Genomic DNA, 19,324 nt, shown 5'->3' on the forward strand with positions numbered 1-19,324 from the left:
AGTTAGTTGAATCCTGGCCCATTCGGATGAGACCATATAAAGTGGCCGTTTCCTGAATTTCCTGCTCTCTGCCTCTCATCGGCTCCTTTTTGTAGAAAGCTGGTATTTCAGGACCGCAACCACCAGTCACGTGCTTCCACCCCTTTACTCGCAGTCATTTCTGCCCCTGTTTATTTTTGGAGAGAGCACATTTTTGCTTCTCTCCAGGAGCTATGCGGGGTCCTGCCCCCTCCGTCCATCAGGCGGCAGCCCCGGCAGGCTGTGCTGCTTTCCCACACTCGGAGACGTGACTCCAGCTTTTAAGAGAGAACACGAGGGATGCACTGCTTAAGGGCTACCGTCACTCGCTCCTATTTCTGTCCCTCCTGGGGTTGCACATTTTTTAAGACTCTTCCTTTTTTAAAAACAAGCTTGGGTAATGTTACCTGGCGGTAAATCTGCCAAAATTGGAAATCGTTTTCCCAGCAGATGTCTCGGGGCCATGCCTTATTTAAAGGATAAGCCAGGACTTTCGAATTCTAGGTCTAGGTCCTCTCTTCTTCCTGGCTTTTAAGATCATTCGAGCTCTACTCTCTCTCACCCATCCGGGTTTGTTTGTTTGTTTGTTTGTTTTTCCCTCCTTCCTAACACAGGGATAGGAAACAGATTTCTTCCAGAGTCATACCTGATTACAGATGGGTAATGTCTTCCCAGGTGCTTGGTCAAGGAGGATTGTGGAGTTGGTGGGCTCGGTGAAAAAAAAAAGCCACAGCTGTCTTAGACTAAGTTTCTAGTTTCAAGGGTGGAGCAAGAGTAAATTCCTTTTTCTTTAAATGCCCGGGTCATTACATAGAGAACCCAGACACACAAGATTTGAGAAATAATAAATCACACATTCGTGTCTCCTCTTGTCCTACCCAGACCTGGTGGGCAGGAGAGGGAAGGACCCCTGGCCCAAATGGTGGGGTCCGTAATGAAGGGTGACAACTTCTCAGCACTTTCTGTGAGGACTGGGCTCTGACAGTGAGCTGGGAGGGCATTCAGGCTCCCAGAGCCGCCCAGCATCTGATCTGTCACCACAGGCAGGGAGAACACAGCAATTCTGGCAGCTATTCTAAAAGGAGCAACAGCAGGGTCTTGGTCTAGAGTGTGTCCTGTGTTTCACGTCGTCGTGGGGAGAGGGCCGCGGCGCTCTTTCTGAAACTGTGCTAACAGGTGTCTCGATGACGTCGTCATAGCTCCTAGGGAGAGCAGCCAGATATTCAGGGGCTAGACTGTCCATGCAAAAGAACCCACCAGACCTTTGAAATTGTATTGTGAAAAACCAGTCACCCGCTTACGTTTCAAAGATCATTTGCACCTAATTTTAAACTACTCCATTGTGATCAAGTTGCATCAGCTTTCGCTTCCAGCCTGCGTTGTACAGGGATAGGTGCTGAGGACCTCGGACCCTGACCAGTGATCAGTGAACAGCATTTGCTACAGCCTGAGTGTTATGTGCTATCCTGGTGTCACTGCACCTTGCATCTGGTTGCTTCTGGAATGCTTTTCCTTTACATTTCTGCTTATCTTTCCAATCCAGAGCCAGCCCCACTTATTCCATAAAGCTTCCATCAGCCTCCTCGTCCTCAGCACTTCCCACGCTGGTACGATTCTGTGTAGCCTTCAGTCAGGCCTTGCAAATGTATGCACGCTTGTCAGAGCGCTGTCTGAATGATGCCCCAGGAGAGTGTGGCCCGATAAAAACCACCAAAGGTGACGAGAAAACTGCAGAGTTTAGTGGAACTGCCCCAGGGCTGAGGGGTTCCTCCTCAGCTTCACCTTTGGACCCTGATGCAGCCTCTCGCTGGAAGGACTGTCAGTTCCTCCATCCCTGATACCTACCTCCCCGCTCCAGTGTGGCCTTGGCGTTTTCAGATTAAGCCCAATGTCCATCACATAGATTTCATACAGACCTGATACACCCTGAATTCTGCCTCTTTCCAGCCTCATTGGACCCGGGGTATCATTTGAGGACAGGGATGACGTCTTCTGCTTTTTCTAACTCACCTGATGCGTATAGGACAGTGCTCAGCTCCCCACATAGGAACAAAGTTGAATTCTGGGGAGAAGCCTTTGTCACTTGGTAATAGTGGTTAATTACGTCTGTCTCATGGAGACAGGGTATTTGTGTTTTTTGTTTTGTTTTTTTTTTGCGGTACGCGGGCCTCTCACCGCTGTAGCCTCTCCCGTTGCGGAGCACAGGCTCCAGACGTGCAGGCTCAGCAGCCATGGCTCACGGGCCCAGCCGCTCCGCGGCATGTGGGATCTTCCCGGACCGGGGCACGAACCCGTGTCCCCTGCATCGGCTGGCGGACTCTCAACCACTGCGCCACCAGGGAAGCCCGGAGACAGGGTATTTGTGTGTGGCCGTAACAAGACTCATAGTAGGGAGTATTTATTAAAAAAAAAAAAAACGAAGAATTTCTTATCCTAGGACTCAGAGTACTAAATCATGACCATAAGGATTCCCCATCAGGAGAGACATCTCCCGCTAAACACCCAAGCCCTACCTTGCAGAGAGCTGAGTTCTGCCCACCCCTCATCTCCCGGCCACCTCAGTGCTCTCTCTGAGGTTGGCCAGGACTCCCAGTGGGGAGCAGGGAAGGCCACTATAACCCTGCCCCTTTTGGTGCAGAGAAGTACTTTGTAACTCTTCCTGTCCCAGGTGATCTCAAGGAAAAGCAGCCTATACGGTTTTTACAACATTATGTCAACTCCGGAAGTCTTCAGTTATTAGTGCAAAAGCCCCTTTGATTTGGGGACTAGTTGTTAAATTCTTCGGTTGCGGAGGAGTGACTCTTGTGTGGTGGTCTTTCTGTTTCGAAGCTGCTGTCCTAATTTAGCAGCTGGCACTGTTTCGGAGTGGAAAGAAGATGAGAAAAGAAGTGTCTTTGTGTTACATCTAGGCAGAAGGGATTCTCACTCATCCTTCCAATAGCTGTGACTTTCTGGGGTTTGTGGTTAAAGAAGAGAAAGCAGATCATTTGGGGGTTTGGAATCTTAGGGAACTTTATTAACCATATGATGCATCAGTAGTCAAAATGACAGCTCAGGCCAGGCTCAGAGGAGTCTTTATTCCCCCTCTGGTACAGTATATGTTATTACACGTGGCCTAACCTTTCACATATTGACATTAGTGATCCTGCTGCTGCTAACAGTGAAGATATAGTACTTATCATGTGCCAGGCACTGCTCTAAGCATTTACCATAGAGTCACTAATTTAATCCCTCAACAGCTCCGTGGTTACTCAGAGGAGTGAGTTTTGACCTAAATTTATGTCACTTATGCTCCTTTTCCACGATGCCTAATCTTTCACAATCCCTCCCCAGTTCAGTCCCTGCTCCTCTTGTCCACCACCACCTTTTTTTTTTTTGCTGCGTTGGGTCTTTGTTGCTGTGTGCGGACTTTCTCTAGTTGCGGCAGCAGGAGCTACTCTTCGATGTGGTTCGCGGGCTTCTCATTGCGGTGGTTTCTCTTGTTGCGGAGCATGGGCTCTAGGCGCGCGGGCTTCAGTAGTTGTGGCTCGTGGGCTCTAGAGCGCAGGCTCAGTAGTTGTGGTGCACGGGCTTAGTTGCTCTGCGTCATGTGGGATCTTCCTGGACCAAGGATTGAACCCATGTCCCCTGCATTGGCAGGCGGATTCTTAACCACCGCGCCACCAGGGAAGTCCCCTCCTGTCCCCCTTGTCACCTACACCCCATGGCAGAAAGCAGAGGTGGGGTCAGGACACACAGGTTGAGGAACCTTGCCAAGGCCACCAGACCCCTTCCCTTCTTCTTGTAGACTACCAGTGGAAAAGTGCCATATAGGCCTGGGCCTCCTGACACCATGGCACCACGGATTTCACGTGGGTTTGTTCTGTCCAACACCCAGAGCAAAGAGGAGACAACAGGGGATCCCAGCTCTGAGAAGCTAGTTCCAGGGCCACACACCCAGATGCCACAGGGGCTAGGCAGGGCACCTGGGTGAGTGAAGTGGGACTGGGGGTTAGACACAGGCATACCTGCAGTGTGCACACTGACGTGGCAAGAAAAGATCTCACTTCCACCCAAGAAATATGCTTGTTCCCATTTTTGTCAAAACACCTGACATAGCTTTCATTTTCCCACTTCCAGTAGGCCTAGGAAGCGAGAGAGAATTCTGTACTGGAAGAGAAACAACAGCACAACCGCCATCGTAATAGATGTCAACTGGTACTTGACTTCAGCAGGAAGGAGAGAGACAGAGCGGGTGGGGGCCGTGGCGAGCTAGAATGCACATGTCCAGTCACCAGAGGGCAGCTGCTTCTCAGCCCCAGCATTGCTAGAGTTTCCAGTTTTCCGAGAGAAGCCGGAGAGTCCTGTTTTGTGTGGAAATCTTACAATTTTTAAAATGGTAGTTTAAATTTAAAAACAGACAAAAACCACTGTATGGCCAAACCAAATATGCAGTTCCTAGTTTGTGACCTCCAAATTCAGGAATGCACATTGTCACAAGATGGTCCTACCCTTGGGTAAAGGAAAGTGGGATGTTATCTGCAAAAGCATAGGGAAGAAAGCTGTGGGCCAGATTGGTTTAAAACCTCCTGTAGGGGCCCGATATGGTTCAGTTCCAATCTCTTTAACATTTGCAATGCCTTCCACATGGTAAGAGCTGAACAAGACAACGTTCTTGGTCTCTGCTTATATACAACTTTGGCTTGTGGTAGTTTGGGCTTATTCTGATTCCAGCTGGTCCTTATAGTTCCAACACTCAGTGCTGTCTGAGCAGCCTAACCTCTGAGCTTCAGTTCCAGATTCCTGGGACAGAGGACTTGATTGGTTGTGACTGGCTCTGACTGGTGCAGCCCTGGTTCAGTCACCTGTGTCTAAGGGAAGAGGGGTCCTGGGATGGAGGGCTTCTCCATCCAGCCTGGGGACCGGTGATTGTGTGTGGCAGGGATACTGAAAAAGGATGCATGGACTGGGAATTAATGGTGGGGATCTCTTCGTTCATCTTCTTTGGGTTCCCCCCTGAGAGAGAGAAGCAATAGTGCGTTTTCTACTTCTACATTTTTGTTGTTTCTGAGAGTACAGAACCTCATTACTCAAGTTTGTTTTCTCTAAAGTGCTACTTAGGTTTCCCAGGAGCTAAGTTGGATGCAGGCTTTCCAGGACTTGCCTTCTCCTCCATCAGGCCTTTCCAATAGGTTCTGCCTCATTCCGCAGAAAGGCTCCGTCTCTAGATGGAACATGTCCTTGGCAGGCTGGGGTGCTACCAGAGAAGCAGGAAAGGAAACACATCTTGGTGTAAAATAAAAATATCAAAAGTTAAAAGATATTTCACCATATTGAGGGAATGTTTTCTTAAAAAGCTGCAAGCTAGGTTTTAAGCAACAGATTGAAAGGGCATTACAGTGATTTTAGCCCAGGAGTCTGCAGAATACTTCCCACCAAATTTGGCCCACTGCTTGTTTCTGTAAAGTTTTATTGGAACACATTACACCCAGGTTTTTACTTCTTGTCTGTGGTTTGATTGCCCTGCAGCTTCAGAGTTGAGTAGCTGCAGCAGAGTCTGTGCGGCCCACAAAATCAAAAATAGTTACAAGAATTCCTGCACTTGGGTTTGTGGATGTATCTATTGCAGGTGAATGCTTCCTGCCCAAATAACTTGAGTAGCTTTTTAACCCACCACTTGAGTTTGTGTCTTTGAAGCAAGCCTGTCTCTTATATTTTTATTTTATTACTTTTCTTTTTATAAAAGTGATATAAATTGACGGTAAAAAGGAATTGGAAAATGCACAACAGCATAAAGAAGGAAAAAGAAATTGCCATAATTCTTTCACTGGATCCCCTCTCATTCATGTACTGATAGCTAATTAACACTAGATGTTCTGTATTAGTGATCTTTTCACAAAATTAGAAGTATATATCCACTCTTTTGAACATGTTTTAAAAAGTTAGCACATGTTGAACTTTCTCATATCATTAATTCCTTTTTAATACAGTTTTTTATTATTGCATAGTATTTTCACATGTGTATTCCGTGATTTACTTAAATTCCTTATTGGCATCCACTTATTCATTATATTCAAAAATGACATTATGTTTCTCTCTGATTATTTCCTTGGGATAAATTCCTGGGGTTAGAATTGCTGGCTCAAAAAGTGTGAGCATTTCTAAGACTTTCAGTAGACGTTGCCAGATTGTCCTCCAGAAGGATATGAAAGCACCCAGGTTTCATAGTATTGTATTTGCATTTGAAGGTTTCAGAAGGTTGGTTTAGGTTACCTTAACCTCAGCGCCTGTTTGCTTGAACGCTGGTCTTGAGTGACTGTTTTGTTGACTTCTCTTCCCTTGCAGGCTCCCCCTCCCAAGCCACCACGCAGGCAAGGAGGCTGGGCAGATGACTCCATGAAGGCTTCCAAGTGAGTGCTGGCAGGTCACGGGGTGGGGGGCGGGGGCGGGGGGCGGGCAGGGGACACTGTGCCCCTGTGTTGTTCTTTTATTTTTTTTAACCGCTTTACTGAGATGTAATTCATATACCTTACAATTCACCCCTTTGAAAGGTACAATTCAGCTGTTCTTAGTATATTTTCAGAGCTGTAGTGTCATCACCACAATCACTTTTAGAACATTTTTATTACCCCCTAAAGAAAAGCCATACCCATTAGTAGTCACTGCCTGTGTCCCCCTGCAACCTCCCCAGCCCTAGGCAACCACCAACCTGTTTTCTGTCTCTCTGATTTGCCTATTCTGGACATTTCATGTAAATGGAATCATATGTTATGTGGTCCTTTATGACTGGCTTCTTTCACTTGGCATGTTTTCAAAGTTCCTCCGTATTCTAACATTCTGTGTTTTTCTTAAAGTTGCTTTCTTTTTTCGGTACGCGGGCTTCTCACTGTTGTGGCCTCTCCCATTGCGGAGCACAGGCTCCGGACGTGCAGGCTCAGTGGCCATGGCTCACGGGCCCAGCCGCTCCGTGGCATGTGGGATCCTCCCGGACCGGGGAACGAACCCGTGTCCCCTGCCTCAGCAGGCGGACTCTCAACCACTGTGCCACCAGGGAAGCTCTTAAAGTTACTTTCTAAACAGAATGGACTTGCCTGTTAGTTACTGCTGGATTACAAATCATTTTGGTCTTTAATCCCTTGTAGTAAGTTTCAGACAAAAGGTAAACCAATATACATGTATGTATGTATATACGTTTACTACACCAGTGGGATGGCCAACGATAAACTCAGGGAAGGAATTTCTTTTTCTCAAAGAAGAGACAATAATTTTGTTCAGAATTTCCTTCAGCAGTTGTTACCTTCAAAATAGCACTATCGAAAATATTTTTTTCCAGTTTTCCCCCCTTCCTCCTCCCTTCCACTCCCCACCTCTAAACACACACACACACACACACACACACACACACACACACACACACACACGTGCACACACCCTTTTTTTCTCCCCTGAATCATCTGAAAATAAGCTGCAGTCATCATATTTCACCTCTTAATATTCCAACATGCATCTCTGAAGATTAAGGACATTCTCTAAATAATCACATATAATGATCACATCTAAGAAATTTCATAAAGATTTAATAATATTTAAAATATAGTCTATATTTAAATTTCCCTAGTTGTCCCCAAAATCTCTTCTGTAGTTCCAGGATCCAATCAGAATTCACACATTATGTTGGTAGTTCTGTCTCTTTTTAGGCTCTTTTAGTCTCTAAAATAATTCCAGCTCCCCTTCGCCCTACTACACCTCCACCCAGTATATTGGCTTTTTTGAGGAATCCAGGTCAGTTTTCTTGTAGAGCGTCTCACATTCTAGATTTCTCTGATTGATTCCTCATGATCAGATTCAAGTTAAATGTTTTTGGCAAGAACAGGTGATATTGTGTACTTTTTATTGTATCAGAATGGTATAGAAAGATATACTCAGAGATATCTCACTCCCATCCTTATTCTTTCTACCTCATTCCCATCCATCTCCCATGGGTAACTTCTTTATTAGTTTCTGTTTTATCCTTCCTGTACTTCTTTTTGCAAAAAATAAGCATGTATATATAAATTTGAAATGTATCCCTGTTTGTTTCTATATGTTAAGATTCAGCAAACTGTGGCCCACAGGCCAGCCACCTGCTTTTATACAATTTTTAAAGGTTACTTTCCATTTATAGTTATTACAGAATATTGGCTATATTCCCCTTCTTGTTGTACAATACATCCTTGAGCCTGTCTTACACCCAGCAGGTTTACCTCGCACTCCCCCACCCTATATTGCCCCTCCCCACCCTCATTCCCCACTGGTAACCACTAGTTTGTTCTCTGTGAGTCTGCTTCTTTTTTGTTATATTTACTAGTTTCTTGTATTTTTTAGATTCTACATAGAAGTGATATCATACAGTATTTGTCTTTCTCTGTCTGACTTATTTCACTTAGCCTAATGCCCTCCAAGTCTATCTATGTTGCTACAAACAGCAAAGTTTTGTTCATTTTTTTAATGGCTGAGTACTATTCCCTTGTATCTCTATACACCACTTCTTAATCCATTCACCTGTTGATGGACATTTAGGTTGCTTCCATATCTTAGCAATTGTAAATAATGCTGCTAAAAAAATTGGGGTACTTGTATCTTTTCAAATTAGTGTTTTTGTTTTGTTTTGTTTGTTTTGGATATGTACCCGGGAGTGTCATTGCTGGGTCATATGGTAGTTCTATTTTTAGTTTTTTGAGAAACGTCCATACTGTTTTCCACAGTGGCTGCATCAATTTATATTCCCACCAACACTGTATAAGGGGTCCCTTTCTCCACATCCTTGCTAACAGTTGTTATTTGTATTCTTTTTGTTATTTGTATTCTTTTTGATGATAGCCATTCTGACAGGTGTAAGGTGATATCTCCTTGTGGTTTTGATTTGCATTTCCCTGATGGTTAGAGATGCTGAGCATCTTTTCATGTGCCTGGTGGCTCTCTGCATTTCCTCTTTGGAAAAATGTCTATTCAGTTCTTCCGCCCATTTTTTAATCAAGTTGTTTGGTTTTTTTTGATGTTGAGTTGTGTAAGCTGTTTATATATGTTGGATATTAACCCCTTATTGGTCATATCATTTGCAAATATTTTCTCCCATTCAGAAGGTTGTCTTTTCATTTTGTTGATGGTTTCCTTTGCTGTGAAAAAGCTTTTAAATTTAATTAGGTCCCATTTATTTATTTTTGCTTTTATTTCCTTTACTTTAGGAGAGGATCCAAAAAAAATATTGCTGCAATTTATGTCAAAGAGTGTTCTGCCTATGTTTTCCTCAAGTTGTTTTATACTATCTGGTCTCACATTTAGGTCTTTAATCCATTTTGAGTTTATTTTTGTGTATGGTATTAGAGAATGTTGTAATTTCATTCTTTTACATGTAGCTGTCCAGCTCTCCCAGCACCACTTGTTGAAGAGATTGTCTTTGCTCCATTGTATACTCTTGCCTCCTTTGTCATTGATCAGGTGACTGTAAGTGCACAACCACCTGTTTTTATATATCATGTTTTATTGGAACACGACCACACGCTAAGTCTACATTTTATTTATTTATTTTTGTTGTTGTTGTTGAAGTAGAGTTGATTTACAATGTTGTGTTAATTACTTCTGTACAGCAAAGTGACTCAGTTATACATACATGCATTCTTTTTCAAATTCTTTTCCATTATGGTTTTATCACAGGATATTGAATACAGTTCCCTGTGCTATGCAGTAGGACCTTGTTGTTTATCCGTCCTATATATACCAGCTGGCATCTGCTGATCCCACACTCACAGTCCTCCCCTCCCCAACCCCCTCCCCATTGGCAACCACCAGTCTGTTCTCTATGGCTCTGATTCTGTTTCTGTTTCCTAGATAGCTTCATTTGTGTCGTATTTTAGATTCCACATATAAGTGATATCATATGGTGTTTGTCCTTCTCTTTCTGGCTTTGCTTAGTATGATAATCTCTAGTTACATCCATGTTGCTGCAAATGGCATTTATCCATTATCTTTATCCATTCATCTGTTGATGGACATTTAGGTTGTTTCCATGTCATGGCTGTTGTGCATAGTGCTGCTAGGAACATAGGGGTGCCTGTATCTTTTTGATTTAGAGTCTTGTCTGGATATATACCCAGGAGTGGGATTGCTGGATCATACGGTAGTTCTATTTTTAGTTTTCTGAGGAACCTCCACACTGTTTTACACAGTAGCTGCACCAACTTACATTCGCACCAGCAGTGTAGGAGGGTTCCCTTTTCTCCACACCCTCTCCAGTATTTGTGATTTGTAGACTTTTTAATGATGGTCATTCTGACCAGTGTGAGGTGATACCTCATGGTCGTTCTGATTTGCATTTCTCTAATAATTAGCGATGTTGAGCATCTTTTCATGTACCTATTGGCCATCTGTATTTCTTCTTTGGAGAAATGTCTCTTTAGGTCTTCTGCCCATTTTTCGATTGGGTTGTTTGTTTTTTTTGTTGCCAAGTTGTATGAGCTGTTTGTATATTTTGGAAATTAAGCCCTGTTGGTTGCATCGTTTGCAAATATTTTCTCCCATTCTATAGGTTGTCTTTTCGTTTTGTTTATGGTTTCCTCTGCTGTGCAAAAGCTTGTAAGTTTGATTAGGTCCCATTTGTTTATTTTCATTTTTATTTCTATTGCCTTGGGAAAAAGACCCAAGGAAACATTGGTACATAAATGTACATTTTAAAATTTAGATCTCTGATCCATGTGGAATTAATTCCAGTGTACTGTATAAGTGCAGATCTAGTTTTATCTTTTTTCTAAGTGACTATTGTCCCAGCACCATTTATTTGAAAATCCATCTTTCTCCAGTGAATTTAGAAGCCACCTTTGCCGTAGTCTGTATCTTTGTATGTACTTGGGTCTGCTTTTGGACCCGTTACTCTGTTCTGGTGGTCTTTCTGTCTATTTATATGCCATATATGCCATATGCCATTTAAGCACCACACTGTTCCTTTGGTGAACATAACACTGCTTTTTCATGTTAACTAAGAAGAAGAAGGTGACTTTGAAGTATGCTAGTGAGAGGCTAATTGAGGAGCCCTACTTTTCTAAGTTATTAGGGGATTCTAGTGTTTATATTATCTGGAATTTATTTTGAAATATGGAAATGAGTCAAATTCTATATCTGCTTCTTAGAGAAAAAGAAAGAGAATCTCAATGTTCTCTCAATGTTCTCTCTCGAGTGTTAATTCCTCGATGAATATATTAAAGATTTTTCCAGATCAGATCCATTTTCCCTGGGAGGGAGTGCTCTTCCATTTCCGGTGTTACTTTTCAAGGGATCCCCTTGCTTGGCTCCTCGGTCTGCCGCCTGGTCTGACCCCTCAGTGTCTGTCGGCGTGCCCAGGGCTCGTCCTCCAGCCACCTCTCCTCTGTCGACGCTCGCTCTCGGCATGCTCTCCATCCCTTCTCGGGCGTTTTCCTGTCACCTGTATACTGATAACCCCAGAGTTTGTATCTCCAGCCCAGTCCTTCCCCTGAGCATCTAGCTGTCCACATGACCTTTCCACCTGAATGTGCAACTCAATCCTAACACGTCCAAATCGGTCCTCTTCATTTCCACCCCTTCCATCCCGTCTCCCAATCTGCACCTCCCCAAGGCCCCTCAGGTCTCCATAAATGGGCTCCACCTTCCCTGTCACTCAGACGCTGAACTTTGGGGTCGTCCTGGACTCCTCCATGTCCACTCAGGTTCAGTCTGTCAGCAAACCTGTTCAGTCACAGTTGAAACACACCTGTCGTCTGCGTGGCCAGTGCTACAGCCAGCGTCGTTCCTGGTGCTGACTCAGGCCAGGCTCTCCTGACTGGCCTCCCCCTTCACCCTCACCTGCCTTAGTCTTATCTGCAAGAGCCAGAGTGACCTCTTTATAACATAGGTGAGGTCATTTCACGTTTGTCTGCTCAGAACCCTCCGGGGGCATCCCTCACCCCCACCCCAAAGTAAACTCCCCAGTCTTTACCATGGCTTCCCAGGCTCCACCTGACCTCACTTCATACACAATAGCACCCCTCATCAGTCCGTGTTCCCCATCTCCTGCTGTAGGTTTCACCACCTTACGTATATCCGTACACACACACGTGCACATACACGTATTGTCTTTTTCTCTCTACTCTCCTGTAAGCTCCGTGAGAGGAGACACACCCTTGTTCACATACCCCCAGTGCCTCAAACAGTGCCAGTCCATGATGAGCACTCAGTGACTATTTATTGAACACATGAATGATGAGATCAGTAGTTTGGTTGGTCACTTACTGTGTCGGTGTGGCACATGGAGCTCTGGAAGGCTGGGAGACCTGTTGGGGAGATGATGCTCTGTGTGAAGGGTGATAAGAGCCTGAACTGGGGCAATGTGTGTGAGCATGGACAGGAGAGATTTGGAGGCATCTTGGGGGTAGACTTAATAGAAGTGCCATTAGTTGGATGCAGGGCAGAGGGTTTAGTTGACGGTCCACTGCAAGGTGCCTGGCTTCGGTGACTGGTTGGGTAATGGTGCCGTCAGATGGAGAAGGCAGGAGGACAGACCTGACTTGGGGGCGGTGGCGGTCCATGCAGATCGTCTCCATGGTGTGGGAGTCCAGAAGAAAGGTCAAAAAGCAGTTACAGTTTGAGCCACATGTACAAATAGAAAACAAGGACAGAACCTTGGATTTGGCTGTTTGGAGGTTACTAGGGGCCTTTGAGGAAGTGATCACAGTGATTTGTGTTGGGACAAAAGCCGATTACAGTGGGTTGAAGAGGAAGGTGGAAGTGAGGAAATGGGGACAGTGGTACAGGCTCCTACTCTGAGAGGGAAAGGAAAGAGGTGGGGCGGTATTTGGAAGGGGGAGTCTGTGTTGAGATTCGTGTGTGTGATAAACCTGGGGAAAGAGTGATTACAGATGAAATGGGGGGGGGTGTGAAGGAGTAGGATCCTGGAGACATAGGATAAGACCTTCCGAGAGAGACTAATTAACCTTGGACAGGAAGAGGCAGGGACATTTTTCCTCCAGGACAGGAGGGAGCTTGGAAAGGCTGGTAAGTTATCAAAAAAGGCTGAGGGGAGTAGGGAATTGGGGGAAGAGGCCATTTTGAATTGGCCTGCGTTTTTTTTCTTCTTCTTTTTTCAAAGTGGGAAGGCAAACAGTGTTGAGCTTATTGGAGCAAAGGAGAGCTAGCATCTGGAGGCAAGTAGAACACATTTGAAGCAAAGAGGAAAGGGGGCCAACTAGCGCAGAGAGGTGATTGTTGGGCTGGATTGAGGGTCTGCCCCGTGAAGGCTGGAGAACGTGAGCTCCTGCTATTTGCAGGTGCCCCAGGGGAGCTCTGTGCTTCCTGCCCTGCAAGAGCTTTGATTCCAATTAGGGAGATGAGGCATTTTCATTCACAAAAGTCAGGATCGCATCATAAGTGAGAAACTAACGGAGTGGCCAACCCTGGTATTGTGACGTCAGAGGAGAGTAATCGCAGTGGTCAGGGAGCCCCTTGCGGAGGAGATGGGGGGCAAGCTGGAGGAATTCTGATGGGCAAAGAGCACTGTGAGGAGAGTGTTTTGGTTCAAGGATTGGTATAGGCATAAGTGTTGGGGGGTGGGGAGCAGTAACCGCACTGTCAGTCTGGTTAGAGCAGAGAATTCACACTAAAAATATTGTTCTCACCTTAAATTCTTTTGGGATGATAATAGTGGTACTCTACTAGATACCTGTCTCAGCCAGTTCAGGCTGTTATAACAATATCATAGAAAGGATGGTTTAAACAACAAGCATTTATTTCTCGCTGTTCTGGAGGCTAGAAATCTAGAGGCTGGGTTCACGTGGCCTTCCTTCTGTGCACACACAGAGAGATCTTCTGTCTCTTCCTCATTTTATGAGGGCACTAATCCCATCATGGGGGTTCCACCCGCATGACCTCATCTAACCATAATTTGTTCCCAAAGTCCCCACCTTCAAACACCATCGCACTGGAGGTTAGGTTTCAGCATATGAATTTGGGGAGCCACACACATTCAGTCCATAGCTACACCTTATATGTGCAATGCACCAACCCTACTGGGTAGGTTTTAGTTTCTAAGGTAGGTACCCCTCTACAAGGGCGGGAGGAGGAAAGTGAGGCTCACCGAGGTCTACATTGTCACCAGTGGGAAGTAGGCGGGCTGTTTACAGATCTGCCTGAGGAGCCCTCAACCAGGGATGTGAGTTTCTGGGATGCCTTTGTTTTGTTTGCATAACACTGCCCAAGATAGAGAGCAGGACACGTGTCACCCACCTCACTGCTTAGAGCCGTTGACTGCTGGAACCCAAATACTCACCCTGAGCCACAGGAAACGGCTGTATTCAGGAATGGCCTGGGACCTGGGATCCTGTCCCCTTTCTTGGCACCACAGTCATAGCTATGCCAAAGATTCCATCTTGGAGCCAGGCTGGCCTTGGCTCCAAAGTTGTCTGAGGTGGGGCACTTGTAGTTAGTGGGGAATAGAGCTGAACGAGAGTCAACCAGACTTGGGAAAGGGAGGAAGGAAAGGTAGTCTGATTAAGTTTTGTCTCAAAGTGTCTGTTTTGGGGTTTGTCCCTGCATTGATCTGCAAGGGAATGAGGTAGGTAATGGCCCCTCGGGGACTTTCAGGACTTTGCTCTCAATGTCAGCCGTCATTTTCAATCACCCTCTCCCTCCCAGCCATTAATTTTGGCCCAGGATCATGGGGACTTGTCCATCTATCACTCCTAATTGACACTAAATGATCTGTCAGTTTATTGATGAACGGCAGGAGTGGAATTGTCACAATATATTTTACTTTCTAACAACTCCTCCTGACAATTTTACCTTGTCCATCTCACTCTGCTCACATAAATCTCCATAGGCCGCTCATTCCTTCTCATGGGCTGTTCTGGTGCCAGCCACTTCCACACCATCTGCACGTGTCAAGGACATCAAGATGGCGGTAGAATAGCCGTGTGCTGGTCCTGAGGTTGCCCCCTTCCCTCCTCCTTCTCTCTTTCCCTCTTGCTTTTTTTTTTTTTTTTTTTAATGGCATAGATGTTCCAAGAATACTAAAGGGCTTCTGCCCTCTCCCTCTGTGTCATTGTCATACCAGAGTCTCTTTACCTTCTTGTTAGCCACGAGTAGTTAATTCTTATTAGGCTACAAAAGTGTAAAAGGCAAAAATTCAGAGCTGCCAGGCTCCTAGATCTGTAAGCACAGTTGCAGACACATGTTTTGTCCTCTTTAAAGCAGCTCTGTTATAGGCTGTCCATCTCCTTAGAAGTCAGTTTCTTAGAAAGATGTCACAGACGGTAGGTTAACCAGAGCTTGCCCACTGATGTGCTGTGTGCTGCCCTGAGTGCAGGTGTACCAGGATGTGGGTGCTCTGTCCTTGGACCTTTTGGGCCGGGCTTAGAGCTGCCAAGGCCTCCAGGCTGTCACCAGTAGCCACCAGCAGTCTCATCCGTGCACCCCAGTTTTCCATACAGCTGTTATTTTTAAGTGCCCCAAGTCTTGAAAAAGATGGGGAAGTGCTGGGTTAGATATATATAGGGGTATATAGTTATTTCATCTTAAGAAGGTGTACCTATGGGTGTGTAAAATCCTTTATCCTTTATGAGGCCAAGGATGAGTAGAGGAGCTTGACAACGTATTAAAATGTCATTGCCCTCCTCCCTCCTTCCTTTCCTGCTGAAGATAATTTTTGTTAACTGATAGGGACTGTTTTTGTTTATTAACCATCATTCCATTATCATGCCTATCAAAATTAATAATGATTCCTTAATGTCATCTGATGGCCAGATCATATTCAAGTACTTCCACTGTCTCAAAGATGTCTTTTTATAGTTGATTATAAAAAGAGCAAATCAAGGTCTGCACCTGTATTTAGTCATCTTTCGTCTCTTTCATTCTGCAGCCTTCCCTACCCCACACCCACCTCTTTTTTCTCGCATGTCATTGGTTTTTTTGAGAAACTTGTCCTGTAGAGTGTCCCACATTCTGGATTTGGCCTATTGCTTCCTAGTTAAGGTTTCTAACTTGTTCCTTTGGCGCTCATGTTCCCTGTGAAGCTGGGGGTTACATCTAGATCAGCTGGGGGTTAGATGCAGACTCGCAGTCTTGGCAGGAGTACTTTGGAGGCGGTGCTGTGTACATCCCACTGTAGCGCATCCATAGGCACAGGTGTCCGGGGTTCCACTTTAAGTGAGGCTGTGATTGATCCTTGGGGTCAGGGGTGTGGCCTCCATGTTAGTTCCCCACCAGACTCCTGCCTGCTGGTTGAAGCATCCATTGATGATTGTTGCCTAGAGCCATGGTTTCATTAAAGGGTGTCAAGTGGTGATTTTCTTTTTTTTTTAAAAAAAGATTTTTTAAAAAAACTAATTTATTTGTTTTGGGGCCGTGCAGGGTCTTCGTTGCTGCGCAAAGGCTTTCTCTAGTTGCCGCAAGTGGGGGCTACTCTTCGTTGCGGTGCGCGTGCTTCTCATTGCGGTGGCTTCTCTTGGTGTGGAGCAGGGGCTCTCGGTGCGCTGGCTTCAGTAGTTGTGGCACACGGGCTCAGTAGTTGTGGCTCGTGGGCTCTAAAGCACAGGCTCAGTAGTTGTGACTCACGGGCTTAGTTGCTCTGAGGCATGTGGGATCTTCCCGGACCAGGGCTCGAACCTGTGTCCCCTGCATCCGCAGGCGGATTCTCAACCACTGCGCCACCAGGGAAGCCCAAGTGGTGATTTTCTAATTCTCACTTATTAACAGAAATTCTTTCATAAGGAACTTTCTCTCATCAACTATTTGGTTGCCTGAAATACAACTTATTATACCTATAATCCTGCCTTTTGCCCGCTCCAGTCTTTTTATTTTGAAAAATTTCAAACCTATGGAAAAGTTTGAGAATAATACAACAAAACATCCTTCTGACAGTGTTTCACTGCATGTGGCTCATTCTCTATTTTTTTGTTTTTACTTTTTACTGAACTGTTTGAGAGCTGCAGCTACCTTTGCATTTCCATTACTTAACAGCAAATAGTTACTTTGCAAGAGATTTTTGTCTATACCATTTGCTTCTCGGTCTATAGTACACATATAGGTGTTCAGTGCATATTTGATGATTGAGTGACTTTTGGACATTTCTTACAGAGCTCCAGTAATTAAAAAGGGACCGGGTGTCCCTGAGTCCTTAACCTTCAGATTTTCATCAGTATGTATGATTTTGTTGAAGTATTGAGAATTTATTTTCCACATGCTGCCCTGAGCCACAAAGATCCCAGAATTGGTATGACATGGCAGGGGTCCTGGGCATCATGGGTGAGCAGTTATTTAGTTCTCAGCGAGGTTGGTCAGGCATCAGAGATGAGTGTCCAGTATTGGATGAAATCAGATGAGGCGGTTGCATGTGAGATGGTTGAGCAGGGAAGGTCTTAGGTAGTTTATTGTGCATCCATTTCCAACAAATGTGCCCAGGGCTTGGGCACCATGTCCCTGTTTCTGTGGCTTTTGGAGATGCCCATGAGAGCCCCCTGCTTGAATCTCTGTCTCAACTTTATCATCATTGCTCCCGCCTGCATATGTGCTTTTCCTCCACGTGACTTCCGAGACAAAACAGATTCAGAAAAGGTGGCTTCAGGGCCAAGCAACAACATGTCTTTTTTATTGGAGTATAATTGCTTTACAATGTTGTGTTAGTCTCTGCTGTACAACAAAATGAAACAGCTATATGTATACATATATCCCCATATCCCCTCCCTCTTGCATCTCCCTCCCACCCTCCCTATCCCACCCCTCTAGGTGGTCACAAAGCACCGAGCTGATCTCCCTGTGCTATGCAGCAGCCTCCCACTAGCTAGCTGTTTTACATTTGGTAGTGTACATATGTCAGTGCCACTCTCTCACTTCATCCCAGCTTCCCCTTCCCCCGCCCGTGTCCTCAAGTCTGTTCTCTACGTCTGCGTCTTTATTTTTGCCCTGCCACTAGGTTCATCAGTACCATTTTTTTAGATTCTATATATGTGCATCAGCATGTGGTATTTGTTTTTCTCTTTCTGACTTACTTCACTGTGTATGACAGACTCTAGGTCCATCCACCTCACTACAAGTAACTCAATTTCGGGATTTTTTTGGCTGAGTAATATGCCATTGTATATATATGTACCACATCTTCTTTATCCATTCATCTGTTGATGGACACTTAGGTTGCTTCCATGTCCTGGCTATTGTAAATAGTGCTTCAATGAACATTGTGGTACACGTCTCTTTTTGAATTATGGTTTTCTCAGGGTATGTGCCCAGCAGTGGGATTGCTGGGTCATATGGTAGTTCTATTTTTAGTTTTTTAGGGAACCTCCATACTGTTCTCTATAGTGGTTGTATCAATTTACATCCCCACCAACAGTGCAGGAGGGTTCCCTTTTCTCCACACCCTCTCCAGCATTTATCATTTCTAGATTTTTTGGTGATGGCCATTCTGACCGTTGTGAGGTGATACCTCATTGTAGTTTTGATTTGCATTTCTCTAATGATTAGTGACGTTGAACATCTTTTCATGTGTTTGTTGGCAATCTGTATGTCTTCTTTGGAGAAATATCTGTTTAGGTCTTCTGCCCATTTTTGGATGGGGTTGTTTGTTTTTTGATATTGAACTGCATGAGCTGCTTGTATATTTTGGAGATTAATCCTTTGTCAGTTGCTTCATTTGCAAATATCTTCTCCCATTCTGAGGGTTGTCTTTTGGTCTTGTTTATGGTTTCCTTTGCTGTGCAAAGGCTAAGTTTCATTAGGTCCCATTTGTTTATTTTTGTTTTTATTTCCATTACTCTAGGAGGTGGGTCAAGAAGGATCTTGCTGTGATTTATGTCATAGTGTTCTGCCTATGTTTTCCTCCAAGAGTTTTATAGTGTCTGGCCCTACATTTAGGTCTTTAATCCATTTTGAGTTTACTTTTGTGTATGGTGTTAGGAATTGTCCTGATTTCATTCTTTTACATGTAGCTGTCCAGTTTTCCCAGCACCATTTATTGAAGAGGCTGTCTTTTCTCCACTGTATATTCTTGCCTCCTCTGTCAAAGATAAGGTGACCATATGTGTGTGGGTTTATCTCTGGGCTTTCTATACTGTCCCATTGATCTATATTTCTCTTTTTGTGCCAGTACCATACTGCCTTGATCACTCTAGCTTGTAGTATAGTCTGAAGTCAGGGAGCCTGATTCCTCCAGCTCCATTTTTCTTTCTCAAGATTGCTTTGGCTATTTGGGGTCTTTTGTGTTTCCATACAAATTGTGAAATTTCTTGTTCTAATTCTGTGAAAAATGCCATTGGTAATTTGATAGGGATTGCATTGAATCTGTAGATTGCTT

At 44.7% G+C, this 19,324-nt stretch overlaps 1 protein-coding gene across 3 annotated transcripts in view; it reads left to right on the forward strand.

The window, feature by feature from the left end:
• Positions 1-19,324, forward strand: part of IFT43 (intraflagellar transport 43) — an 88,580-nt gene that overhangs the window by 26,424 nt on the left and 42,832 nt on the right. For all 3 annotated transcript variants that reach the window (XM_032623195.1, XM_032623193.1, XM_032623194.1), the window contains exon 3: positions 6,343-6,407. In XM_032623195.1, the coding sequence (XP_032479086.1) occupies positions 6,343-6,407 (65 nt within the window). The remainder of the gene's footprint in view (positions 1-6,342; positions 6,408-19,324) is intronic.

Source organism: Phocoena sinus, chromosome 2 (assembly GCF_008692025.1).
Source record: "Phocoena sinus isolate mPhoSin1 chromosome 2, mPhoSin1.pri, whole genome shotgun sequence".
Taxonomy (NCBI): Eukaryota; Metazoa; Chordata; class Mammalia; order Artiodactyla; family Phocoenidae; genus Phocoena; species Phocoena sinus.